Source organism: Phoca vitulina, unplaced genomic scaffold (assembly GCF_004348235.1).
Source record: "Phoca vitulina isolate PV1807 unplaced genomic scaffold, GSC_HSeal_1.0 scaffold32, whole genome shotgun sequence".
Lineage (NCBI taxonomy): Eukaryota > Metazoa > Chordata > Mammalia > Carnivora > Phocidae > Phoca > Phoca vitulina.
In genome coordinates this window covers 23,983,040-24,010,933 of record NW_022589735.1, presented here as the reverse complement: position 1 = coordinate 24,010,933, position 27,894 = coordinate 23,983,040, and the positions used below count along the sequence as shown (strand labels likewise).

Genomic DNA, 27,894 nt, shown 5'->3' with positions numbered 1-27,894 from the left:
TCTCCTTTTAAAAAAAAACAAACCTGGGCGCCTGGGTGGCTCAGTTGGTTAAGCGACTGCCTTCGGCTCAGGTCATGATCCTGGAGTCCCTGGATCGAGTCCCGCATCGGGCTCCCTGCTCGGCAGGGAGTCTGCTTCTCCCTCTGACCCTCCCCCCTCTCATGTGCTTGCTCTCTCTCATTCTCTCTCTCTCAAATAAATAAATAAAAAATCTTTAAAAAAAAATAAAAATAAAAATAAAAAAAACAAACCTGTGGAAGTCTGAGGTCTTGGAGGAACCACAGATGAGGCAAGTAGTTGTAGCACCCCAGTGTCTTCTTTGAATCTCACAAATGGCACCCAGGTTCAGTGATATTGGCAGCCATTGCAGAATGAGGTTTTTACCAAGTGGATTCCAGAAGGGTGGGTTCATTGCTCTCATGTTCCTAGCCTTGTCATCGGTCAGAAACGGGTTCTTTCCTTCTTTCTTTCTTTCTTTTCTTTCTTTCTTTCTTTCTTTCTTTCTTTCTTTCTTTCTTTCTTTCTTCTTGGAGAGAGAGAGAGAGAGAGCCGCCCCACCCACCCACCCCCATGAGGCCCTATCCCAGGACCCCGAGACCAGGACCCCAGCCAAAGTCAGATGCTTTACTGACTGAGCCACCTGGGCACCCCCAGGTTGTTCTGTTTTTGTTTTTTGTTTTAAAGATTTTATTTATTTATTTGACAGAGAGAGACACAGTGAGAGCAGGAACACAAGCAGGGGGAGTGGGAGAGGGAGAAGCAGGCCTCCCGCTGAGCAGGGAGCCCGATGTGGGACTTGATCCCAGGACCCTGGGATCATGACCTGAGCCAAAGGCAGATGCCCAACGACTGAGCCACCCAGGTGCCCATGTTGTTCTGTTTTTAACAAAACACTTTTGCTACTTGGACAGTCATGTTCCCCCTTCCTAATGTCTGGTTTCTGGGCCTTGAAATCTCACTGGTGCACTATCTCCTACATACATGTAGCTGCAAGCATTTTCCACTTTGTACACTTTGGGAGATTCCTATGAGTAGTCTGGCCAATGGACCACTGCCATGCAAGAGTGGTATTCACAGTGTGGTGTGGGGGCTGGTACTGGTCCATGTTTGTTACAGGTCTGCAATGAGGTAAGTACAGAAATTGACTAAGCATTTAGGAATTTTTACAGAAATTTAATATTGATATGATATCCAAGCACATGATTAGTTTCATTTTTTATTGTATTTTACAGGAGTATTGGCTTGTGAGGGATTGCAAATTTTATTAAAAACAAAACAGCCAATGCTTTACTACAGGCGGTGGTACTGGTCTAGAGAGGAACCACGCTTCAGGACCACGGACAGCACCTCGCTTCCCAAGACTGAATCCTGGCTTTTCTGCCTCTGCTCCCAGCTTGGGCTGCATCCCCTGGTGAACAACTAGCTCCCAAATCTCCAACAGATGCTTTTCAGCTTTTGTCTTATTTGACCTTTCTAATGTATGACTTTTGTTAACATCCGAATCTGTCATTTTTGTTTAATGATCATTCCCAGTGAAGAAATAAAAAACACTGCCAACGAGCTACACCACTAAAATGAGGGGACCATTCCTGGTAACTAAAACATATTGTCAATCTTTTTTTTTTTTAATATTCTTAGTTATTTATTTGACAGAGAGAGAGAGAGAGAGCACACAAGCAGGGGGAGGGGCGGGCAGAGGGATAGGGAGAATCAGGCTCCCCGCTGTGCAGGGAGCCCATGTAGGGCTCCATTCCAGGACCCTGAGACCATGACCTGAGCCAAAGGCAGATGCTTAACCATCTGAGCCATCCAGATGCTCCCATATTGTCAATCTTAAGACACTGTATTGAGATTATATATATGTATAAAGATCATCATCATCGTCGTCATCACCACATATTACTGAATAAACTAATGAGCATCTCTTATCACTGGGCACTAGGAGGTGGAAGACTTCATCCCATTACCTGGGTTGGTCTACAGCTTTCTATTGACATGTTTGGGTCTACAGTGTTCTACCCTGGGCATTGTGAACTTTGGAATTCTCGAGACTTGCTTTTTCTGGGTCCCCATTTTGTCATGTTGGCTTCACCCTCCCACTCCTTTCAGTTGTGTACCCCTATCCTTTTCCAGTGGCTTGCTTGCCATCTTCTCTTCCCTCCAGGCTCACCCACAACCTTTTTTTGGTCCCAATGCAGAGAAAAGTACACTGGAGGAAGGGCTCCCCTGTTGAAGTGTGCTCGGCACCTCCTGCGCCCTCAGATTCAGTCCAATTACCTCCTCCCTCCACGTTCCTATAACTTTTCTTCCCCCAGTCCCTTAACCGGCCTACTGGCTGCTAGGCAATCCTGGGTTCCCCGCCTAAACTGCTCTTGTTCCCCGCTGCTCGGGGAGATTTTAACCATCCTTCAAGGCTTGAGTCAAATCTATCTCTACCATGAAAACCGCGACATTTCCCCCTCCCCTTCCTGAATTACTGCTTCAGGGCTTCTCATTCCGTCTCACCATGTCACCTCCTTCCCCCAATCGATTCTAAGCTCTTCGAGGTTCAAGTCCAGGTAATAAACTTCCCATTAGCCCCATCCCTTCCGCACACATCTGGGGTGGCTGCCCTGCAAGTTGCAGAGGGCAAGCCCCCTCCCCTCTTTGAGGCTGTTACCCCAATCAGCAAGAAGGGCTAACAGCACCCATGCGTCCCCGAGTTTCTGCGCGGAGTAAGAGATGCGGGGCGGTGGAAATAGCTCTAGAGCCTGGCGCGGGTTGGGTCGGGGCTTGCGTGGCCCCTCCGCAGCGCGGAGCAGCAGGAACGCGCCGGGGGCGGGGCCGCGCGGGGACTCCCGGGAGTTGTAGTCCGCGAGCGCGCTCGCAGTCTCTGTACGCTCCGCGCGGAGACCCGTGGACTCGCCTGCGAAGGTGGCGGGGGCCTGCGGGGCTCGAGGGGCTGGGCCCGGGGCTGGCCCCGGGCGGGGATGGGGCAGAGCGCAAGCAACCGGTATGGCCCTGCTGTTGCTGCTGGGGCAGCTGCTGGCGCTCATGGGCCATGGGGGCGCGTTCTACCTCGAGGTCCGCGAGCTGGAGGAAAAGTGCTTCATACAGGAGATCCCCGATGGTACCGTGGTTATAGGTGCGCGCGCCCGCCACTCCCGGCCTTGCCCTCCCTGCACCCAGAGTCCTGAGAGGGGAGGGGAACGGGGCGCCGTGGTACCAGCTCAGGTCCGCACCTTCCCTCCCCTGCTGGGGGTGGGCTGGGGCGGGAGGGAATGGGTGGACAGAAGTCTGGCCAAGGCGTCCTCTCTCTTGATTGTGCGGGGCGCCGAGTCTTATCCAGACTGGAAGGATGGCAAAGAAGTGGTGCTGGAGAAGGGAGGAGAAGCGGAGGGCCTTGGTCAGGATCCTCAGACTCGAGATCTTCCTGTCCCTCGACCCCCACCCCCGACCACCATGACTTGGTCACGGGGATGGACGGAATGCACCTCTGTTGGCTCTCCGTTAGGTAACTACAAGACGGAGCTCTACGACCCCGCTATGGAAAAGTACCAGCCCTCCCCGCAGTGGATCAATTTGTTCGTGTTTGTGAAAGACCCCGAGAACAAGGTGAGGCAGGCCTTTACTCCTTGCAGGCCCCCCAACGCCCAGCGTCAATGCGTAGCCCTCTCTGGTCCTTCATTTCTCACAGAAGGATCTGTCTCCTCACAGGCAGGCTAGCTCAAGGAGGGCCATGGTCTTTGCCATCTGTATTCTGTATTAGCAGTGCTGGCATCTGAGACTTTCCAGCCAAACCGATGCCATTTCCCTCACACCCACCCCTCTGGCCTGCGGGGGTCTTCACCTGGGATACCCCCAGAATTCTCCTGGGAGCAGGCACAAGGCTAACTTCTCTGTGCTCACTGGAGGCTGCTTCCTCTAGAACCTTCTGGCCCGACAGTACGGCCCTCAGGGCAGCTTCATCTTCACCTCCCAGTCTCCCGGAGAGCACCAGATCTGCCTCCACCTTGAGTCCATCCGGTTCGCCCTCTTCTATGATGGCAAGCTGGTGAGTGTGGCAGGCGGGAGGCCCCCCGTCCCCAGGGGCTCAATTCCTTGGCCTCTAGAGTGAGAGGGGTGTGGTGGGTGGTGCCTATTGAGTAGGCCTGGGACTTTACCTGATGCATCCCAAGAACCACTCCTGAGGATGAAAGGGGACCTTGGGAGGGAGTCACTCTGACTTAAAACTCTCCCTTGGACATTGCTGCTATAAACATCGGGGTGCACGTACCTCTTCGGATCCCTACATTTGTATCTTTGGGGTAAATACCCAGTAGTGCAATTGCTGGGTCGTACGGTAGCTCTATTCTCAACTTTTTGAGGAGCCTCCATATGCCATTTGCAACGATGGAACTGGAGGGTATTATGCTGAGCGAAATAAGTCAATCAGAGAAAGACATGTATCATAGGACCTCACTGACATGAGGAATTCTTTTTTTTTTTTTTTTTAAAGATTTTATTTATTTATTTGAGAGAGAGAATGAGATAGAGCATGAGAAGGGGCAGGGTCAGAGGGAGAAGCAGACTCCCCGCCGAGCAGGGAGCCTGATGCGGGACTCGATCCCGGGACTCCAGGATCATGACCTGAGCCGAAGGCAGTCGCTTAACCAACTGAGCCACCCAGGCGCCCGACATGAGGAATTCTTAATCTCAGGAAACAAACTGAGGGTTGCTGGAGTGGAGGGGGGTGGGAGGGATAGGGTGGCTGGGTGACAGACATTGGGGAGGGTATGTGCTATGGTGAGTGCTGTGAATTGTGTAAGACTGTTAAATCACAGACCTGTACCCCTGAAGCAAATACATTATATGTTAAAAAAAAAAAAAAAGAAGATAGCAGGAAGGGAAAAATGAAGGGGGGGGGGAATCAGAGGGGGAGACGAACCATGAGAGATTATGGACTCTGAGAAACAAACTGAGGGTTCTAGAGGGGAGAGGGGTGGAGGGATGGGTTAGCCTGGTGATGGGTATTTTTTTTTTTTAAAGATTTTATTTATTCATTTGAGACACAGAGATAGAGAGAGAAAGCATGAGCAGGGAGAGAGGCAGAGGGAGAGGGAAAAGTAGGTTCCTCACTGAGCCAGGAGCCCGATGTGGGGCTCAATCCCAGGACCCTGGGATCATGATCTGAGCCGAAGGCAGACGCTTAACCATCTGAGCCACATGGTGATGGGTATTAAAGAGGGCACGTTCTGCATGGAGCACTACACACAATGAATCATGGAACACTAAATCAAAAACTAATGATGTAGGGGCACCTGGGTGGCTCAGTCGTTAAGCGTCTGCCTTCGGCTCAGGTCATGATCCCGGGGTCCTGGGATCAAGCCCCGCATCGGGCTCCCTGCTCCGCGGGAAGCCTGCTTCTCCCTCTCCCTCTCCCCTTGCTTGTGTTCCCTCTCTCGCTGTGTCTCTCTCTGTCAAATAAATAAATAAAATCTTTAAAAAAAAAAAAAACTAATGATGTAACGTATGGTGATTAACGTAAAAAAATAAAAGAAAATTTGACAGCAAAAAAAAAAACCAACAAAAAAACACAAACTCTCCCTTGGCTCCCAGCCAACCCTAGGATAAAGACCAAGCTTCATAGCGTGAGAGTCAGAGCTATTCTGCCCGAGTGCTTCAGGGCTCTCCCCTGTCACCTCCCCATACAGAACTTCTAGTAAACTGCCTGACTCAGAGTCACACCTCTATTTCTCTGCACGTGTAGTCCCATCCTTTGTGTTCTGAATGTAGAACTCCACACAAGCAGGGTCCCAATCTGGTGTTTTGACCCCCTGAGCAGGGCCAGTCACCAAGTCGGTGTGTGAGGAATGGAGCTGCCAGCATCAGGTCCAGACGGAGATGTAGAAGCTAGATTTCTGGCAGGTTCACAGACCTAAGCTCCCCTGACCCCCATCCTGGGTTCCCCTGTTCCAGGCCATTCACTTGGACATGCAGTTGGGTGAACACACCAATGATTATGCGGAATTTGCGGCCAAGGACAAGCTGACCCAGCTGCATCTGCGTGTACAGCAGCTTGTGGAGCAGGTGGAGTTGATCCAGAAGGAGCAGGAGTATCAGAGGGTGAGGGGCTGGGTTGGCACAGCTGGGGCAGGGGCTATGTGACCTCCTGGGAAGTGGCTCTTCTGGCTCTTCCCCCCGAGGGGGTGGGGGTGAAATTCAATTCTAGACAGGCGGCTTCTCCCTTCTCTCCTCCCGCAGTGGCGAGAGGAGCGCTTCCGGCAGACCAGCGAGAGCACCAACCAGCGGGTGCTGTGGTGGTCCATTCTGCAGACCCTCATCCTGGTTGCCACGGCTGTCTGGCAGATGCAGCACCTCAAGAGTTTCTTTAAAGCCAAGAAGCTGGTGTAGTTGGGCCCCAGAAACCTAGCCCCAACTCATTCCCCTTCTGTTAACGGATGGAAAGTGGCCTGGCCTGGCCTGGTCTATTTCCTGGCTCCTAATACCCCAACCCTGCAGGGGGGACAGAGGACCTCTTTCAACTGGTTTCTCAGCCAGCATCTGGGAGAGGATGGGTTGCCCACTAGAAGCTGTAGGATTTTGTGGCTCTGTGCTGTTGAGGAGGAAGGTGAGGGTGCCCCACACCCCTGGCTAAACCAGATGGATGAACTGTCCCAAGATGGAGAGAATTAAGAGTGACTATAAACTGCAACCTTTCTGACCTAAACATTTATTGCCTCCCGCTCTGCAATTCATTCTGGTGTTTTGTTTCTAACCAGATATTAACATGTGAGGCTCTGCATGCATTGGTGGGGACTGATCCTGAAATGGATGGGATGAAGAAAGCTTGTTCTCCAAAAGCCTTAGCAACCTGTGGAGCCCTTTCCAGAAAGGTCCAATTTGGGCCCATCTTATGGGTAACCTGAGTGCTTGTGGTGATCCTGTGCCTCTTTGTGGGCTCCGGTCAGGTTCATGTGCTCTTCTGCTGGGTTCTTCCAGGTAGTTGGATGAGCACCTCTGTCTTCCCACTATTTTTCAGCCAACCTGTGTCTCTCTTTATGATGTTACAGGTTAATTTTTTTTCAGGAGATGCTTTCTTTTCTCCTTTAAAAAAAAAAAAAAAGGATTCCAAGTAATAGTTTCCATTATAGTCAGCATCTCCTATAACTTGACCTTCACATGTGCACACAGGTGTAGATGACCAGACATCTATGCACCCACCGCATCTGCCTGATCTAGCCCACATTTTACCTCTGCTGGTTGCCCTGTTGGAATAGTCATCTCTCATGTGAATCTGACATTTTCTGTGATAAGGAAATTCACTGGCTGGCACCCTCAACAAAATGAAGTCTAAATCATCAAGGCTAAGGATGTCATTAAAGGGAGACTCCCCATGAGGAGGGGGATGTGGGGACAGCCCCAGCGCTTGGCCCCTGAGACAGACACACCCACCCCTAGGATATGTTTGAGGGACACTGCAAGCCTTGGAGATTCGCTCATTTGTGGGTGTGGTCATGACTGGCCTCTGGAAAGTATGAGTGGACTGAACTGACGGCTGGTGGGGAACCACTGGAGAGTAACCTCAGACCACAGTTTGTGATCTTAGGGCCCATTACCCTTACCTGAAGGGGTGTGAGTGTGTGTGTGGGGGAGTGCTCTGCTCTCTGCCATAGGAGAAGCAGAGTGATCCAGACAGGCACATTTTTGCACATGGAGCCTATGGTCTGATACCAAATAAGGCAGGGCTTGAACAACAGGTAAAGGTGATGCATGCTTCTGAGAAGGGTATTTGCTGAGAATGACATGATACTAGCTCTGGTCTAATCTAGATGGTCCGGAAAGGCTGCTTTTTAGAATTGCATTCATGATTAGGAGTTAGCTGGGGGAAGTGCGTTCTGGCCAGGACTACCACATACAGGAGCCCTAAAGCAAAAAAGAATATGGCAATTTGAGAAACCAAAAGGCCACTATATCATAATCCCAACTCTAAGAGAGACCACAGGACAGATCTGGTGTTCGCCAGGGGTATGGGAAGTGAAAGTGAACCTGCCTTTAGAGCCATACTGCTGGGCCAGGATGACCTAGGGAGAAGGGGCTTCAGCAAGTGTTACAGGGGGATTGGGCTGGAAAGAAACAGGGCTTCAGGCTCTCAGTGCCTCAAAAGTTGGCAAACAGAGCCTTCGGCACCTCGCAACACTAAAAGGTCTAGAGCTGCGCAGCAGCAGTTGCCAAAAGCTTGTCTGAGAACCTTCTGGGGCAGAGGTGAAGCGTCTGAGATGGAGCTGACACGTGACTGCTCTTGGGAAGGGCTCTTTATTGGAGCTCCTGCCATTTCCGCTCTTTTGGTGTGGTTCTTTTCTTAAACCAAAGGTGGCAACTAAAGATTTTTTTTTTTCTTTTGCTTTAATATCCTTATTCGTCGAAATTAAAAGCCGCTCATTCGTTTTGGAAAGCACCCCGTTCTGTGAACTCCTCAAGTCTAGACATCACAGCATTAGAGTTAACGAAATTCTTTGATGGCCAGCACCACAATTAACCCACGAACCACGCCTACAAGACAGGTGCGTTTCCATCTCACAGGCCAGGAAAACGGCTCGGGGCAGGGAAGGGGCTTGGCGGAGTCATGCGGCAGTCGGGAAGCTGAGAGGAGCAGCTAGCCTACAGCAGCCCAAGTTTGGCCTAGAGCGAAAACCCGGGATCTTCTCACCAACCCCCGACGACGGCCAGCAGTTGAGCGGCTGCGGCGAGTAGGAGGGAAGTACCAGCACCCGCCTGGTCTGGCGCTGAAGTGCAGAGCGGAGGGCTCGGCGGGGCTCAAGGGCCGGCTCACCTTGTCCTCTGGGTCCTTCACCTCCACGAACATACCAAGCCCGGGGGTGGCCGGCTGGTACTCCTCCCGCTGCTTGTCATACAGCTGTGTCCGGTAGTTTCCTGGAGGGACGTGGGGCGAACCCAGGTCAGATGAGCGCGAGGTGGGGTCGAGTTGGCCCCCGCCAGGACGCGGCGAGACCCGCTGCTCCCCGCTCTGGAAGAGCGGACTCTCCCGCGCCCCCCGCCCCAAGACCAAGGTCTTGTTCCAAACTCTCCCCTTCCACCCGCACCTATAACCATGGTCTCGTCCGGAATCTCCTCAATAAAGCACTTCTTTTCGGTCTCCCCGATGTGGAAGTAAAGCGCGTCTCCGCGGGCCTCAAAACACCCTTCTTAGACCCGCTCTGCATCCGCCCGGCACTTGTCCCCACAGCCGCAGGCGGCGGCAGCACGTAACCTTGACGCAGCCGCAGGGCCTGCCGGGATGACGAGTTCCATTGGCTGGACTACAAGTCCCGAAATGCCCTCGGCCCCAGCGAAACTGTACCTGATAAGGGAGGCGCTTCTGCTCCTGATAGAATTGGGGCGCCGGAATTGAAACCTCCTTTCCGTTGATTGTCGTGGTGGCCGGCGAATGTGTTTATTAGCTTTTTAGAGATGCTGGAAGTAACGCAGTATGTTTGTGGGGTGGCAGAATGAATTATGAGCAGGTACAGGATTGAAACCGAGGATCCCTTACTTTTCCTCCAGGTGTCTGCATTTACACTTTGGGCTTGCTTGCATTTTTAAAAACTGATCTTTGAGGGGGTCTGGGTGGTTCAGTGGGTTGGTTAAGCGTGAAGCTCTTGATTTCAGTTCAGGTCTTGATCTCCCGGGTCCTGAGTTTGAGCCCTGTGTTAACCACCAGCTGGGCGTGGAGCCTACTTTAAAAAAGCAAAAACAAACAAAAAAACAGGGGCGCCTACGTGGCTTAGTCAATTAAGCATTCCAAAAGCTCCTGATTTCTGCTTAGTCAATTAAGCATCCCAAAAGCTCCTGATTTCTGCTCAGGTCATGATCCCAGAGTCCTGGGATTGAGCACCGCCTTCCATAGGGGTTCCAGATGGAGTCTGCTTGAGATTCCCTTTCCCTCTCCCTCTGCCCTCCACCCCCTCCCCCCAAGCTCGAGTGCGCTTTCTCCCTCTAGGATAAACAAATAAATCTTAAAAAAAAAAAAAAAAGGGCAAAAAACCGAACAAAACAAACCCCTCTGAATTTTGAAAAAGTGACACAAATGGTGCGCCAACGTCTCTTGGGGAAAAAAAAAAAAAAAAAGCCAAGGAGACTCCCTTTACCTTTTTTGCTCTTCAAAACCCATCCACTCCTAGAATTGGTCTGATCTGATCTGGTCTGTATGGTCCCAGGCATTCCCCCGCACAGCATCAGTACCAGACATGATCCAGGCGGGCTTTGCTGCAGGGGCTCCGCGGTGGTGGCTCCTCTCCAGGACATGGTTTGGTGCCCCAGTGGCCCGCAGGTAAAGGAGTATTGGTGGGGGTCTTGGGGAGAGTCGCCTGTTTTGGAGGGCTCTGTGCTCAGTGTGAGATCAACAGAGGGTCTGTGTCTGCCTTTCCAGGATTTTATCCAAATTCCAGTGTATTTGGCAGCTCTTCGGAGTTACTTTCTGATTGTGCCACCATAAGGTCTCATAGAAGTTGGAGGTTTCCTCTCTAGTTTGGGTTCTCTTTGTTGTTTTGTTTGATCTTGGGGAGGGAAGTTTAATGAGGATGTGTTGACATTCCCCCCTCATTACAAGTCTTTAACTCATTTTTCTTAACAGTAACAATATAACATCATCTTGGTTCATACAGCACCTTATTTTTAACCATTCCTGTGATGAACGTGGTTAAGATTTCTTTCCCCCAATTATTTTTTTCAATGATTCATCGGTTTATTTTAGAGAGAGAGAGAGTATGTGCGTGTGCATGGGCAGCGGAGGGGCTGAGGGAGAAGAGAATGTTTTTTGTTTTTTTTTTTAAGATTTTATTTATTTATTTGACAGAGAGAGACACAGCGAGAGAGGGAACACAAGCAGGGGGGGTGGGAGAGGGAGAAGCAGGCTTCCCGCTGAGCGGGGAGCCCGATGCGGGGCTCGATCCCAGGACCCCGAGATCATGACCTGAGCCGAAGGCAGATGCCCAACGACTGAGCCACCCAGGCGCCCCGGGAGACGAGAATGTTAAGCAGACTCCATGCTGAGCACAGAGCCCAACGTGGGGCTCCATCTCACTACCCTGAGATCACAACCCGAGGTAAAAAGAAGAGTCAGTGGCTTAACTGACTGTGCCACCCAGGCACCCCCCCCCCCATTATTTGCTCTTACATATATTGCTGCAATAACAATTCGTGTTCATTTTCTAAAAAAGCATTACTGTAGGACATAGTTTTTGATAAGAAATCACAAAATTCCCCTTTCAAACTTTGTACCAATTATAGTTTCACCAGCAGTGTATTGCAGTGCTTAATTTCCACACTCTGGTCAACTGTTCTCAACCTTTTTAATCTTTGCAAAAGTTTAAAAGTGGATGAAAAGTTGTATTTCCTTTTATTTTCTGTTTATTTCATTTCCTTCCTATCCTTTTCATTTTTATTTCCTCAGATGCTGAGTGTTTCTTCTCGGTCATTGATTTCTTCTGTGAATTGCTGATTGTGTTTTTCTTTCTTTTTCTTTTTTAAAGATAATTTATTTATTTATTTGAGAGAGATAGATAGTAAGAGAGAGAGCATGACTGGGGGGCAAGGAGAGGGAGAATCAGGCTCCCCACTGAGCAGGGAGCCTGATGCAGGGCTCGATCCCAGGACCCCGAGATCACCACCCAAGCCGAAGACAGATGCCCAACGGACTGAGCCACCCAGGCGCCCCAAGTATTCTTTTTTTATTTGAATGAATATGTTCTATATACTTACCAGGCACCAGGAATACAAGCATTTAGTCACTCATCCAAAAAGAAAGGAAAGAATGACAGGGTGCCTGGCTGGCTCAATTAGTAGATGTGACTCTTGATCTTGGGGTTGTGAGTTCAAGCCCCATGTTGGGTGTAGAGATTACTAAGAAAAATAAATAAATTAAAAAAAAAAAACAGAAAGGAAAGAGTGAAAAAAGGAATACAGCATGAAATCAATGCTTGATACTTACATATTATGTCATATTCACAACCATCCTATGAGTTTTAAATATACCTATTTACAGAGGGGAAATCTGAAGGTCAGAGTAAGTAGTTAAGCCACAAAGCCAATAAATGGTGGAACTATGAAGTTATGGGATAAGACTGAGAACAATTATGTGTCTGACTCCGTATAAAATGTTTTATCACTACATATTTGCTGCATCCAGATATTATCTACCATCTGTGTTCTGTCTCTGAATGAAGCTGGGCTTCATAGATGGGGTCTGCTTTCTATCTCTACCTCATTCATTACTAACAGCATGGCCTTGTGCTAGTTATCTTAACCTCATCCAGTCTGCTGCTGTATTATCTGTATCATGAGGTAATATAACTTCTTCATATGGTTTTGTGAAGCTTGGGAAAATAAGACAATGCTCGTGGGCACTTAATTAATGGCAGGGTATTATTATGGCACAGCTAAGGAAATTACAATACACAGAGATCAAGGTAGTAGTAAATGTTCACACAGTTCAGTGATATCTATGCCAGGGCCAGAATATAGAACCTACTTCTGCAACAGGCAGAAGACATGAATAGACATTTTTTTCCCAAAGACGACATCCAGATGGCTAACAGACACATGAAAAGATGCTCAATATCTTTCATCATCGAGGAAATGCAAATCAAAACCATGATGAGGGGCGCCAGGGTGGCTCAGTTGGTTGAGTATCTGACTCTTGATTTTGGCTCAGGTCACAATCTCAGGGTTGTTGAGTCTGCTTGGGATTCTCTCTCTCTTTGCCCACCCCTCTGCCCCCCCGCCAGCCCCAGTGTGCATGTGCACGTGAACACACGCTCTCTCTCTCAAAACAAAACAAAACACAACGAGATACCATCTCACACCTGTCAGAATGGCTAAAATTAACAACACAGGAAACAACAGATGTTGGCGAGGATGTGGAGAAAGGGGAACACTTTTGCACTGTTGGTGGGAATGCAAACTGGTGCAGCCACTCTGGAAAACAGTATGGAGTTTCCTCAAAAAGTTAAAAATAGAGCTACCTTATGACCCAGCAATTGCACTACTAAGTATTTACCCAAAGGTTACAAAAATACTGATTTGAAGGGGCACATTGCACCCCAATGTTTATAGCACCATTATCAACATTAGCCAAACTATGGAAAGAGCCCAAATGTCTATCGACTGATGAATGGATAAAGAAGATATATATATATATATATATATATATATGCCATCAAAAAGAATGAAATCTTGCGATTTGCAACAATGTGGATGGAGCTAGAGTGTATTATGCTAGGCGAAATAAGTCAGTTGGAGAAAGACAAATACCATATGATCTCAGTCATATGTGGAATTTTAAGAAACAAAACAGATGAACATAGGGGAAGGGAAAAAAAAGGAGAGAGGGAGGTAAACAATAAGAGAGTCTTTTTTTAAAGGATATTTATTTATTTATTTATTTAATAGAGCGAGAGATAGAGTGAGCGAGCACAAGCAGGGGGAGCAGCAGAGGGAGAGGGAGAAGTAGGCTCCTCGCTGAGCAGAGAGCCCAACATGGGGCTCCATCCCAGGACCCCGAGACCATGACCTGAATCGAAGGTAGACACTTAACCGACTGAGCCACCCAGGCGCCCCAAGAATAAGAGAGTCTTAACTGTAGAGAGAGAACTGAGGGTTAATGGAGGGAGGTGTGTAGGGGGAGGGGCTAAATGGGTGATGAGTATTAGGGAGGGCACTTGTTCTGATGAGCATTAGGTGTTATGTGTAAGTGATAATCACCAAATTCTACACCTGAAACCAATTTTACCATATATGTTAACTAACTAGAAATTAAAAACTTGGAAAAAAAAACCCTATTTCTGCTTATTCGGAACTCTTTCTGTTAGCAGACCAAAAAGATTAGGAGCTCAGGATTATGAAGTAAGTTTTCAGAGGGTAGAGATGACCAATCCTGACCCCAGATTCCAAAATATGGCCAACCAATGAATATTTGTTATGTGTCTCTGCAGTTTTAGCTGCTGATGAAACTGACAAACAAGATCAACAAAGTTCCTGCTCTTGAGCTTATATTCTAGTGAAAAGAGCAAATTATAAATAAATAAACAAAATAATTTCAAGCAGTGGTAATTGATAACAGATTGATGTGAGAGAACCTGTCTAGGTAAGGGATAGAATCATGCCTTAAATGATGATAAAGTACTGGGAGGAAGATTGTCCTGGGCAGGAGGAAACAATGCAAATGGAAAGTTCCCCTGATGGTAATGATCTTGGTGTGTTCAAGGCACAGAAAGAAACTAGTGCATGTGACCACTGAAAGTGAGGATGAGAGCTCTGGGAGATGAGATTCAGGGAGGTAGGGCAGAGGCCAACTAAGGCAGGGTCTTGAGAGTCATGGTAAAAAAGTTGTGAGTTTTTAGTTGTTGCAATGGGGAGCTATTGGTGTGCTTTATGTAGGAGTGTTATCCTACTTGCCTTATATTTTTATTTTTTAAAGATTTTATTTATTTTGAGAGAGAGAGAGAGCATGAGCAGGGGAGAGGGGCAGTAAGAGAGCAAGAGAGAAGCGGACTACCCGCTGACCAGGGAACCTGATGCAGGGCTCGATCCCAGGACCCTGGGATCAGGATTTATGCCAAAGGCAGGAGCTTAACCCACTGAACCACCCAGGCGCCCCTACGTAGCTTATATATATATATATTTTTAAGATTTTATTTATTTATTTGACAGGGAGATAGCAAGAGCAGGAACACAAGCAGGGGGAGTAGGAGAGGGAGCCCGATGTGGGGCTCAATCCCAGGACCCTGGGATCATGACCTGAGCCGAAGGCAGTCGCTTAACGACTGAGCCACCCAGGCGCCCTCCTAGCTTATATTTTTAAAAGGATCACTCTGGTTGCTCTCTGCAGAATGGACCATGGGAAGACCATAGTGGAAGCAGTTAGGGTGTCTGGGATTAGGTTTATGTTAATGTTATTGTATACAAGCAAGTGCAAATTCTCATAATCTTGTTTGACCTCCAAAACGAAAGAGTTCCACTTTCCTCTTCCATCATCTCATATCGCACTTATAACTATCACTGAAGCACGTACTTTTTTATTGTCTTGTCATTCTCATTTAGGGTCGCCACATAAAATACAGGCGCTCTGTTAAAATCGCATTTCGGTAGAATAACTTTTTTTTTACTATGTGTTCCCAAATATTGCATGGGAAATACTAAAAAAACCCACAAAACCCAAAAAACCCCCAAACTATTCGTTATCTGAAATGCAAACAAACGGGGCACCCCTGCATTTTTATGTGCTAAATCTGCCAACTCTACCCCCACTAGAATGTGAACTCCAAGAGGGCAGGAACCACGTCTGTCTGCTCCCCCACCTACGTCGTGGCGTAGTGCCTGCCGGGCACATAGTGGGAGCCCCTCACAGGCTCACGGAAGGAATTAATAAAGGATTTAAGGAAAGAGTGAGTGACTGAATAAAAGGATGCACGGGAGCGCCTTGGTGCGGACGGGCGGACGGGAGAAGACGGAGAGAATCGGTTGGGTGGGGGCACGACATTGGCCGGCAGCTGCCGGGACGCGAGGAGCGGCCGACGCGCTGAGGTCACGGGCGCCCGCGGCCCTGGTGACGTCATCACGCCCGCGCTCTCCGCTCCGCCGGGGTTTCAGTGGCGCCGGCGCCCCCTCGGCTGTTGTGGTGACTGGGGATTTCTGGTGACCCCGGCCCACCGCAGGTCGCCTGCGGAGCGGTCCAGTCCCGGCAGTGGCCCTCCGTCTTTGTCATTGACCGTCCGCCCGCAGGCCTGGCCGCTCCCCCGCGGGGAGAACTTCTCAGGGCCATGTCCAGGCCGAGCAGCGTCTCCCCGCGGCCGCCCGTTCCTGGCGGCGGCGGCGGGGGCGGCCCAGCTCAGTGCGGCCCTGGGGGCGGGGGCCGGGCCAAGGGGCTGAAGGACATTCGTATAGACGAGGAGGTGAAGATCGCAGTCAATATCGCTCTGGAGCGCTTCCGATACGGGGATCAGAGAGGTGAGGTTCCCGACAGGGACCCCGCCGGCTGCCCCGCCTCCCCCCAAGCCGGGACCCACCGTGTGAAGCGGCCGCCTCAGAGTGGGGAGGGAAGGCCTGGGCCGCCCCCGGGCCCAGTGGAGCGGGCCTCCCCGGCGCGCTTAGTAGCGCTCGGTGGGATGCACGGCGTCCTGCGGATCGGCAGGGTTAAAGCACCTGCCTGGCGTTAATTAGAAGGTGGAAGAGTCGGGTTCCTCCTTAGCAGGAGGCGTTTCTTTCCCCAGAGGGAGGCTTGTAGGCAGCTTGGGGCGTCTAACCCACAGTTTTTAGGTATTGGTACACCCCCACCCTTTTTTAAAAGGAAATTGCGGTAGCCTTAGCTGAGGCACGTTTAAGCTGCAGGAGAAGAGCAGAGGAAATCAGACATGCACTGGCAATATGTAGTGTTTTGTTTAAATCCCGAAAGCATCACGCTTAAACACTTAAGAAAATTAAACTGGTTTTGGTAGACGTCTTTCACACCTCTTAAGGATGGAAAGCTACTTGTCCTGTGTCGTACAGTGCAGAACCGCAGCCGACCCGAGGTGATCAGTACAACATACTGAGTGCCCATTCCGATTTGCTGGCCCAAGTAGGGGACCCTTGACCTTGGAAACTTACAATCCAGAACAGGCAATGACTTGGACAGAGAGAACTTACATTAAACAAAGCCTCAGCATTATGAAAGCAACAAATCCAGTCTGAGATATAGTGAAATATGAATTCTGTAGTTTTGAAAGCAAAGACAATGGAATTTGACGTTGAGCATTCATCATGCTTGAGCATCGCTCATCACGGAAGGAAATGAATCTTTTTGTTAAGCAAGTAAGGACTAAACTAAGTTAAAATAGTAAAATATGTTCATCAGTCATCCTACCAATTGAAGATTCCAGCACAAATAAGAGGAGTAATCTTTGGTGAACATGAGAATCCTCTATCACATTTAGATTTAATTTTTATTAATATGGTAATTCTGATAGACATTCAGTAGTTAATCGAATTAGTACCTACTTTTCACATAAAATGACCTTTTCACATAATGTGAAAATGACTTTTCACGTAAAATCACATATGCTTATATGATTTTTTTTTTAGAGCACTTGTTGGGGGAGGGGCAGAGAGATGGAGAGAGAGAATCTTAAGCAGATTCTACGCCCAGCGTGGAGCTGCACTTGGGGCTCGATCTCACAACCCTGAGATCATGACTGGAGTAGAAATCAAGAGGTGGGTGCTCAACTGACTGAGCTACCCAGGCGCCCGTTTTTTCATATTTTATATCTGTATGTTTATTGAAGAATCTTGAAAGAAAATTTTATATTCCCAAATGGTACTCTTTTTTTTTTTTTTCATATAGAAATGGAATTTCCTTCTTCTTTGACCAGCACTGAAAGAGCTTTTATTCATCGATTGAGTCAGTCTCTTGGTTTGGTCTCTAAAAGTAAAGGGTAAGCTGATAGCTTTTCTTATTTAAAAAGAATTATTTACCAAAAAAAGAAATGTTCCTGACTTCATTTAAATAGTTATTACTGTTTTAGATTCACGTACTTAATTATATTGTAGATAAACTGATTCATGTCTGTACCAAACTCAGCTCTTTGCTTTTCCTCCTATCTTGCCCTTTTTTGTTTTCCCTTAGGGGTTAAAAAAAGAAAGTAAAATTTAAAATGTAAGAAAAATAGTTTAAAAGTTGAAGTTGCTTGCTTGAGGAAAATGTTTTTTTTTTTTCATAGAAACTAAGTCTCCTTTTTTAAACAGAATGGATGGACGAAAGATAATAAGTACAATTATTTACAGAACTATTTCTTTCAATGTTACTGTACTGTAGTGGTAACTTTAGAATACATAATCATTGTTTTCTTTCTTACCAGCTCAAGAATCTGATGATTGGAAAAGACTAAATAAAATGGACCAGGAAGAAACAGTATATATATTTTTGAGGGCCACTGATCCGTAGGGGAAAAAGTCATTTGAACCATCCAAATTGAAGAACTCTATGATTACGTGAAGCAATTTCATTTTGGGAATAAGGATGAAGGGGTTGATATATAGCAGGGTTTCTCAATATTGGCATTATTAACATTGCAAACTGGATAATTATTGTGGAGGACTGTCTTGTGTATTGTAGCATATCTAATCTTACCCAGTAGCACCTCCACCCGCAGCTGTAACAACCAAAAATGCCTCTAGACATTGCCAAAATGTTCCCTGAGGAGCAAAGTTGCCTCTGGTTAAGAACCAAGGAGGGGGGAAAGAAAAAATTTCAGCTTACCAGGGTTTAGGTTAAGAAGAGAGAAAACAAAAGATTATGAGGTCAATATTTTTAATAAACAGCAGGAAGGTCCTAAGATGAAAGTATCTGATGTAGGAATGTCTGGCATTTGAATGCCCACAGTGATACATTACTGAGTAAGATGGGATTTAGCTCAGGTGAATGTGCATTTTGAACATCACTAAGGCCAGTGCTGGAAACAGTGGTAGGTTTTGAGCATGCCCATATTATAGTCCTCTGGATAAGTTAAATACAGCACTTGCAGATGAAAAGAGTACAGGGCCATAATCCTTTATCCAAAAACACCTGGAACAAGTGGATTTTGAGATTCAGATTTTAGAAACATTTTAGGGTATATTTGCAGTGTGTTATGTAATACCCCTTATAAGTTGCAGGCATCACCTTTTATCACAATATTTCTGCTGGAAAACATGCATATTCACAGTAAGATAAATAAATACTAGAAATAGCCTCATGTCAATGTAATCAGGCTTTCCTGCCAAATGAAGTTGCTGCCTTTAACCTTAAAAACCTACAAAACCATCTGCAAGTCCAACAAACAAAAGATAGGAACATTATTTTGTGGAGAAGGAGGAGGAAGTTGGGAGGGGTTGTTTTGAACAAAAGTGCATTGGAGAGAAGTAAGAAGGGTGATGATGGTTTCTCATTGGCTGAGTTTTGGGGTGGTCGATTTCTTGTAGAAGAAGAAACAGCAATGTAAATCTTCCTGTTGGGGCCTGGAATTGAAACTCCTTTGCTTTTTTTTTTTTTAGAGTAGGAGAGAAAGAGGGTGGGGGAGGGAGGAGGTAGGGGCAAAGGGAGAGGGAGATAGAGAATCTTAAGCAGGCTCCACACCCAGCATGGAGCCTGACACAGGGCTCAATCTCATAACCCTGAGATCATGACCTGAGCCGAAATCAGGAGTTGGACTCATTGAGTCTTTTTTTGAAAATATTTTATTTATTTATTTGACAGAGAGAGACACAGCGAGAGAAGGAACGCAAGCAGGGGGAGTGGGAGAGGGAGAAGCAGGCCTCCTGTGGAGCAGGGAGCTGGATGTGGGGCTCTGTCGCAGGACCCTGGGATCATGACCTGAGCTGAAGGCAGACGCTTAGCGACTGAGCCACCCAGGTGCCCTGGGTCTCATTGAGTCTTTTTTTTTTTTTTAAAGATTTTATTTATTTATTTGACAGAGAGAGACAGCGAGAGAGAGAACATAAGCAGGGGGAGTGGGAGAGGGAGAGGCAGGCTTCCCGCCGAGCAGGGAGCCCGATGTGGGGCTCCATCCCAGGACCCTGAGATCAGGACCTGAGCCGAAGGCAGACGCTTAAGGACTGAGCCACTCAGGCACCCCCAAGCTTCTTTCCTCTTGAGGAGTCTTCAGTTGGGTCTGTAATTGACAATTCTTCCTGTAATTGACATGAGTAGCTTGGCTTTCCCTACAGGTCTCCCTTTCTAGCATCCCCTCTCCACTTTAGTGAGGTTTCCCTTTATTAATTTTCACATTGCAAACTTACAGAAATCTTCCAGTTTTCATTGTTGCTTGGGTTAAGAGTTGCAGGTAAGAGATTGTGGGTCCTCACCAGAAGGCATCTGTTGTAAGGCACAGTTCTGTAGCTACGGTATTTCTATGGTTAAATGGGTTCTGAATTCTGAACAGTTAACTTGGAAATGACCATTAGAAATTACCCTTAGAAAAGCAGTCCATTAGAATGGACTACATCTGCTTCTGTTCAGTAGCATGATTGTTTAAGGGATGGTCCTGAATGGAGAAACCTGGGGAAGGGAAGAGAGCAAGATAGAAGTTATCAGGACAAAAAAAGGTGGGCGAGGAAACACTGAAGGGACAGAGAGAGGAAAAAAGATGCTAAGGGAAGCCAGGCAACCCTGCCTTCTCATCTAGGCCATAGTACCTATTCCTAGTGGTCTGCAAATTCTGTTAGGAAATGTCCTAGCGCTTTCCCTCCCCTTTTATCTTTGATTAAAGGTAGTACGATGCTTATCTGTGGTCCTTGTGATTTTCAGATGCCTTTCTTTTCACATATATGAAGTACTTTGAATATGGTTGTCATATCCTTTCTTTTCACTTATATGAGAATTTGTACCTGACTTGCATTTTCATGGGTTTTCCTGTTTACCGTTGAGTAAAGGATTTTTTTCCCCCACTTCCTAGCATAACTTCATTGACTTAGTAAGTTAGTATTTCTTTTGTACCTGGTATCATGGTTCCTTAATACGTATTTGAGAGAGAGCCTGGTGTGGAGGAAGAGGGAGGAAGGTTGGATTTCACTCCCAGTGTCTCACTGCCTCATTCTCTAGTTTTGGTCATGGCCCTTAACTTTCAAGGCCTATTTTTTTAAATGTAAAGTATGAAGGAGTTAAGTCTCTTTGTTTTAGTTCGGATTCTGTGATTCTGTAGTTTACTTTGAGTATTTTACGAGGTTTAAAAATAGATTTCAGGCGGGGTGCCTGGGTGGCTGAGTGGTTGAGCGTCTTGAGTGTCTGCCTTCGGCTCAGGTCCTGATCCCAGGGTCCTGGGATCCAGCCCGGCATTGGCTCCCCGCTGAGTGGAGAGCCTTGTTGTCCCTCTCCCACTCCCCCTGCTTGTGTTCCCTCTCTCGCTGTGTCTCCCTCTGTCAAATAAATAAATAAAATCTTTAAAAAAAAAAAATAGATTCCAGGCTTACTGTGTGAAAGTTGACAATTATTTTTTCTCATCACTTTCTCTTTTTTGCTCTCCTTTCTTTCAAAAAGCAGCTGTGTTAGATTTTGTTTTTCATTTCCTCCTGAAGAGTTGAATTGATTTTGCAGTTGATTACTTATTTTGGATTACTTTTTATAATTGCTCATCTTTTGGTGAGAATTCTCTTGTTGGAGTAACGTCCCCATTTTGTGTTCTTTAGTGTAGCCTAAAGTTTTGTTTGAAATTTTAGGCAGGCTTTCCCATACCAAAATTTTACCTCCTTATAATTTCCTTTTTTCCTCAACTGAGGTCTGAATTTTGGTTTTAAGAGCATACTTTTCTGAGTCTTTGTTTGACTTGTTCATGAACAAAACAATTTCTTTCCTGTTCTTCCTAGTCCAAGTGACACAAAATGAAATTTACAAAATGAACTTTGTTAAAGACTTGTGGAAAGAGAAACTATAAAGTACATGAAAATAGGTTTTCCAGGTACAGGTTTCTTACCCTGTGATTGCTGACGTCCCTGCTTCCTAGGTATCCACGTGTTCTAGTCACCCTGACTGGAAGGCTGTACCCTGCAAGAAAGCCCCCTTTTCAGATTCGGGTTCCTGCCTCCCTTGCCTCTTGCTTGGGAAGGTTGTGTACTGCACTCTCCTTTTCTGCCCCTACTTAAAATAGGAAAAATTGGTTAAAAGTGACTTAAGTGTCTTACTGACTTTTTGGGCATCCATTGAAAAGAAACAGCCTACGGTGCCTAAGAGTAATAATAGTGACCCCTCACGTTCATTAAGTACTCATATGCAGCAGGCCTTATGCTAATGGCTTTAAGTAGATTAGTTAATGCTCACAATAGTCTTAATCAGTAGATTCTATTAATAACATCTGGTATCTGTATAGCAGATGAGGCAGTTCAGGGTTGGAGATGTAAGTAATTTTCCCAAGATCACACAGCTAGCAAGGGGCATAGCCAGGATTTGAACATAGTTAATGCTTCATTAATTTTTGATTGTTCACAGTGGGTTCACGGCAATGTCCTAGGAGCTGTGAGGAGTTAAACTGGAAACATTAGCTAGGTCTTGTCTTTAAGTTGTTTATAGTCCAAAGTCACAGAATGAACCAGGGTACCACCATCATGGTGTCCATGACATGAGAGCAACTTTGTTTAGTGACAAAGTTAACTGGTTTATTAATTTCCACATAGTCATAAAAGAAAGTATGAATTAGTATGATATAAACTTTAATAAATTTACAATTCTATACTACAATATTGGGAAGAGAACGGTTTGGAGTTAGGTCTTTGTATCTTTCTGCCTAATGGAAGTATAAATTAAGGAAATAGGAAATGATGCATTTGTAAGGCATCATATGAATGTGGATTATTTTTTGAGGCATTAGGTCCTTGGTGGCTATGAGCTTTTTTTTTTTTTAAGATTTTATTTGCTAGAGAGAGAGAGTACAAGCAGGGGGAGCGGCAGGCAGAGGGAGAAGCAGGTTCCCCGCTGAGCAAGGAGCCCGATGTGGGACTCCATCCCAGGACCCTGGGATCATGACCTGAGCTGAAGGCAGCCATTTAACCGACTGAGCTACCCAGGCGTACCTGGCTGTGAGCTTTTTAAAGATTTTATTTATTTATTTGACAGAGAGACAGCGAGAGAGGGAACACAAGCAGGGGGAGTGGGAGAGGGAGAAGCAGGCCTCCCACGGAGCAGGGAGCCCGATGCGGGGCTCAATCCCAGGACCCTGGGATCATGACCTGAGCCGAAGGCAGATGCTTAACGACTGAGCCACCCAGGCGCCCCTGTGCTTTTTAAGTTGTCATTTCAGATTTTGGTTCTTTAGCTGATTTTAAAAAAAAAAGATTATTTGAGAGAGAGAGTGTGCGCATGCTCAGAGGAGGGGCAGAGGGTGAGGTAGAGAGTGTGTGCGCATGCACATGTGTGAACCGGTGGAGGGGAGAGGTAGAGGGAGAGAGAGAATCCTCAAGCAGACTCCCCACTCAGCACTGAGCCGGACACGGGGCTCGATCTCACAACCCTGAGATTATGACCTGAGCTGAAGCCAAGAGTTGGGTGCTTAACCAACTGTGCCACCCAGGTGCCCCCTAGCTGATTTTTTAAACTGTTTACAGATTTGGAGAGTGGAGAATAGTAAGGCATATGGTTGTATTTGAGTTAAATGTTCAGTAACATGCTGTGTAAATTGATAAATTCATATTAAAATTGCATCAAATTTGATGAGGTAATAGTTTTTCTTTAAAAGGAAGAAGCCAGGGGTGTCTGGGTGGCTCAGTCATTGAGCGTCTGCCTTCGGGTTGGGTCATGATCCCAGGGTTCTGGGATTGGGCCCCTCATTGGGCTCCACGCTCAGCCGGAAGCCTGCTTCTTCCTCTCTCACTCCTCCTGCTTGTGTTCCCTCTCTTGCTGTCTCGCTCTCTGTCCAATAAATAAAAATAAAATCTTTAAAAGGAAGAAGGCATTGAAATGCTGAAACTTCCTGATAGCATGTATTGATTACTTTTACACTTTGAAAGTTAGGTGTTATGATGTTCTTGCCTGTAATATTAGCACATTTATGTTTAAAAATCGCATGTGGAGCTTGCATTTTATTTTGAAAAAATTATTGTGACATTAATTTGTTTAGCATCTTTTCCACATTGTGGTTTCTAGTTAATTTTGCCTTGAAAAGGAATCCCTTAATGGTTTTCTTCAAAGAATAGTGCCACTTTGGAAGGAAAGCATGATGAGATCTCAGTGTGTTAGTTTACAAAGTAGGACAAATCTCTGCTGTATTGAATGTTTTCATCCTCACAACGAGACAAATATTTTACCAAACATTTCACTAATCTTTTTATCATTTACCAGTGTCACTATGGTGCTGAATGTGGTAAGAATGAGTACTAAGAGCCACAAGTAGAATCTTACTAAAACTTAAAAACCATGAAGTTGGTTATATCTTTCTACCCCACCATTTGTGTTCAAAATGAATTCAGTAAATTTTAAATGGTAATGGCTAAGTACTCACACATGCTTGCTGTGAGTTATTTTTGTACATAAATGCTGTATTAGTAGTAGGCAACTTATGTTAGGAAAGTTTGAATCTGACCCATTTTAGTTGTGAGCTTGTTGAGGAGAGTATGTTTTACTCAACTTTGTAATCCCAGCTTCTAGCATAGTGCCTGGCATACAGTAGGTGCTCAATATATGATGAATGATTGAATGAATGAATGAATGAATGAAATAAAATTAGTTAAAGGTGAAATACAGCAAAACTTTCCAGAGACAGTTTTCAAGAAAATTAAAGCATCTTGGAGCTGATAGAAATAGTAGAGATTTCTAAATTAACTTGTATATAGTGTTAGAGAAATAAAATGATTTTTGATCACATAGCTAGTTAGTTGAACACAAGCCTCCTGACTCTTGGCTCTAGTGTTCATTTCAGCACACTTCCTGCCTTCTGTAGTTAAAAGTTTTATGAAATAAATGGCATAGGAGGGGAGTGAATGATTGCGTCTATAATGACTGTGCTGAATTTTCAGAAAGGTCCTGGGAAACGAACCTACTGCAGAGATTATCTTTAGAATCCAGTAATTCTTATTTACCATGGAAATAACTGAAATTCCTAGATCAGGTTAAATTTGATTATTTCGTCTTTATCCCATAATTTAAAGATCACTAAGCACTTGTTAAGGAGTAGATGACAGTACTGAACATCTATAATTCATTAAAGCATTCCATAAAAAGTTTCTAGAAATTAAAAATCTTGGTAAAAGGCGAAAGACAAAAACCTCACTTAAGAAGGCTTAGACAGCTAAAACTATAGGTTAATCGCCAGTTTTTTATTGTTTTTACAATGAAAATATTGTTGAAAAGTTTTAAATCTAATGAATATTAGGAAAAGTGTACATGTACTTTTCATTTTATTTGTGGCTTTGTTGCTCACTTCTGTAATATGATAGTGACAGTAACAAATGGTAAAACATTTTATGAAATATTTTGGGTAACTTTTTAAAATAAGTGATTTTTCCCCCAGACTATATAATAATAGCTTTCATTCATTTAATACTTACTTTGTAACAGATGTTGCCCTTTATATGCATTATCTTTTTTAGTCATATGAATAATCCTTTGAGGCAGGTATTACTATTATCTTCAGCTCAGAGCTTTTAGATAATTTGCTTATAGTCCCACAGCTAAGTGGTAGAGCTAGAATTCAAACCCAGGTTGGTATGGTTTTACAGCCTGAGTGCTTTACGAGTACTCTATTTTACTAGATTATGGACATGCATTATTAAATCAGTCAAAACACATTTGAGGACTTCCTGTGTGTATAACATTGTACCTGGTGCTCTTGGAGCTACAAAAGTTGTAAAAGACGTTGTCGGTCCTGGACCAGTTGAAGAAACAAATATACCTATGTCAAATAATTTGAATACAGCTATAAATCATCATTACCTTATAACTGAAGGCCAGAGCCCGAAGCTTTGAAAAATTTCTTTTTCCCAAGATGCATATGAAAATACTTACCAGTAATGTTGATTTATGCTTTTTTGGTCCAGCCACTAAGCTTGGTTCTCTTAACAGTTTTCATGGGATGTGACATTACCAGCATACTATGGAAACGTTCAGTGGGTGATATTAGTCTGGAGAGTGAACCATAATTTTTTTATTATCATTTTTAGATTCTGTTGTTCAGATTGGTTTTCTCCCTCTGTATGCTTCCAACTGGTGATGTTTCATCCACCATGAAGTCTGCTAAGACAAACTTTAACATTTGTGGGTAAGTAGGCCACTTTTGAGGTTTAAAAACTGGATTTGCAGCAGTTTGAAATTTTAATTGAAAATGGTCTTGTGGCCACTTCGGCACCAAACCCCTCCTTATTGACTTTTTTTGGGATTTTCAGCATCTTCTCCCAAAGAATTTTGATTTTTTTCGATGTTTTGCTTGAGACGTGTTTTCTAAGTAGGCATACATCATTTGTGAACAAATTGACTATATGTAGTAAATAAATGATTTTTATTAATATTCAGAAAGGGAGCAAATAGATACCTAACTGTGAAGAAGAAAGATGGATCAGAAACAGCTCATGCAATGATGACCTGTAATTTGACTCATAATACAAAACATGCTGTTAGGAGCCTAATTCAAAGATTTCCTGTCACCAATAAAGAGCGTACTGAACTTCTGCCTAAAACAGAAAGAGGAAATGTGTTTGCAGTTGAAGCTGGTATGTATTTTCTGGGGAGCTTCCTTGTCTATCCTATTATTTGATGACTGTTCTTTTACCATTTTAAATTTATTAAAAAAAAAACTAAGATGCAATGAAATTTCTCAGTTTGAATCAAGAACTGTGAAAATTTTGGAACGAAATGCAGTGTTAAGGCACGTGATGAAGTTAGACAAGTCTAAGTGTCCAGTGACAGCTGTCGTTTATGGAGCTCCTATTGTGTGCTAGGCATATGCTAAACTCTTTACATAGGGCCTCCTGGCAACTCTCCCAAGGTAAGAATTTCCTCTATCCCAGGGGTGATTAAATGGGCTCAGAGCAGTTAAATAATTTGTTCAAGGCTACTCAACCAGCCACTAAACCGCAGAGCTGGGATTTGACTCCAGGGTCTGGACTTCCTGTATTACACTGCCAAGACATGCTAATGAGTGAGCTTTTGAATTGGGGCTTTAGCTTCTGGTAAGAGGACAGAGTCTTCAGTACACTAACTTCCTGAAAGGTAGATAAATAATATATTTAGGTGGTAAAATGTAGTTGTAATTTTATTATTTGGAAAAATAACTTCTTAGAAAATTATTATTTACCTAAAGCGACAGATATGCATAATTTCCATTGTCTGTTGGGGAAGGTTTGCAGAGTGTAGAAAATACATGGTCCTAGATAGCAAGGAATTTAAGTTCTAAAATGTTTTGATTTATGTGAAGAATATAAAACATCATGTCTCTTTTTTATTCCTATCTGCTTATTAATTAAATGCAGATGCTAGCTAAAATTTTCAGTTAGGACCTTATATTTACACATATTATTCTACTGATCACATAATCTTACATATTTAGCTTTAAACATACAGAATATTATTCTTTTCACGATGTGTTTTCATATCGTACATAACAGACGTTGTAATGCACATTGTTTCCCATTTTAGTTTTTTGTGTCGTTACTGATAGAAGTAAGCATGAAAACTCTTTTAGGATATCAGAATCCCGTTTTATTTTTAGTCGTTATGGAGTGGTTGATTTTTGTTCATTTGTAAACACTGTGCACCAGAAATACTTTTAGAAATTTGCTTTTTGACTGATAACTGAAATTTGTAACTTGTTTTTAGAGTCTTAGGCGTAGGAGTACAGCAGTCGTGCATTGCTTGCTAACTTCATGTAGACTGAGTAGAGAGGAAACACTCGAATGGAATTACATTGGAAATTACTTATCTTTGTTTTCCACGCTTTTTAAACATTGTTGACCATAAATTTTTTTTGTTGTTGTTCTTTTATTCATTTTCAAAGAAAACCGGGAAATGAGCAAAACAAGCGGGCGACTCAACAATGGCATACCTCAGATTCCAGTGAAAAGAGGAGAATCTGAATTTGATTCTTTCAGGCAGTCTCTGCCCGTGTTTGAGAAACAAGAAGAAATTGTTAAAATAATTAAAGAAAATAAAGTAGTTTTGATTGTAGGAGAAACTGGATCTGGAAAGACTACGCAGGTTTGTTTCTTCTTTGTTGTTTATGGAAGAAAAAATATTTTTCCCACAGAATAGTTTCATATCAAATTTGTATTTTAACCCAAAATGACCCCCATTTGGTTACTTTAATGGTTATTTCAGAGATATTACTCAGAGTACATTTTGAGAATTTATAGAAAGGAAATGTTTTAAAATACTTTTAAGCTAGCACATTGGGCCTTCATTTAAATAGAAATGGGGATGTGATTGGGCATCATAAAGGAATATGGACGAGG

General features: G+C 44.8%; 2 protein-coding genes and 1 long non-coding RNA gene across 6 annotated transcripts in view; 2 read left to right on the top strand and 1 right to left on the bottom strand.

The window, feature by feature from the left end:
• The first annotated feature begins 2,857 nt into the window (after positions 1 to 2,857).
• On the top strand, positions 2,858 to 6,469 carry LOC116645287 (transmembrane emp24 domain-containing protein 9-like). Its single transcript, XM_032425390.1, has 5 exons — positions 2,858 to 3,124; positions 3,494 to 3,594; positions 3,908 to 4,033; positions 5,938 to 6,084; positions 6,223 to 6,469. Exons 1-5 carry the CDS (start codon positions 2,995 to 2,997, stop codon positions 6,370 to 6,372), a joined length of 654 nt encoding a protein of 217 aa, XP_032281281.1. The 5' UTR covers positions 2,858 to 2,994; the 3' UTR covers positions 6,373 to 6,469.
• Positions 6,389 to 9,216, bottom strand: LOC116645288. The gene is made up of 3 exons (XR_004301933.1): positions 9,063 to 9,216; positions 8,792 to 8,892; positions 6,389 to 7,065 (listed from the first exon to the last, which is right to left on the bottom strand). It is a non-coding gene; the product is annotated as an uncharacterized LOC116645288 (long non-coding RNA).
• Positions 9,217 to 15,556: 6,340 nt separating this feature from the next.
• Positions 15,557 to 27,894, top strand: part of YTHDC2 (YTH domain containing 2) — a 69,765-nt gene continuing 57,427 nt past the window's right edge. Inside the window, exons 1-4 of one of the 4 annotated variants that reach the window (XM_032425052.1) lie at positions 15,557 to 15,963; positions 17,336 to 17,426; positions 25,961 to 26,157; positions 27,441 to 27,640. In XM_032425052.1, the coding sequence (XP_032280943.1) occupies positions 15,777 to 15,963; positions 17,336 to 17,426; positions 25,961 to 26,157; positions 27,441 to 27,640 (675 nt within the window). In that variant the 5' untranslated portion in view covers positions 15,557 to 15,776. Of the gene's footprint in view, positions 15,964 to 17,335; positions 17,427 to 25,960; positions 26,158 to 27,440; positions 27,641 to 27,894 lie in introns of those variants that run through there. The other 3 variants (XM_032425051.1, XR_004301901.1, XM_032425053.1) reach the window with 3 other exon arrangements.

What these genes read in the sequence shown, in the direction of transcription:
- LOC116645287 (XM_032425390.1), top strand. Translation starts at nt 2,995, where the DNA reads ATGGCCCTGCTGTTGCTGCTGGGGCAGCTGCTGGCGCTCATGGGCCAT. An exon ending in TGAAAGACCCCGAGAACAAG is followed by an intron (nt 3,595 to 3,907) that starts GTGAGGCAGGCC and finishes TGCTTCCTCTAG; the next exon opens with AACCTTCTGGCCCGACAGTA. An exon ending in AGGAGCAGGAGTATCAGAGG is followed by an intron (nt 6,085 to 6,222) that starts GTGAGGGGCTGG and finishes CTCCTCCCGCAG; the next exon opens with TGGCGAGAGGAGCGCTTCCG.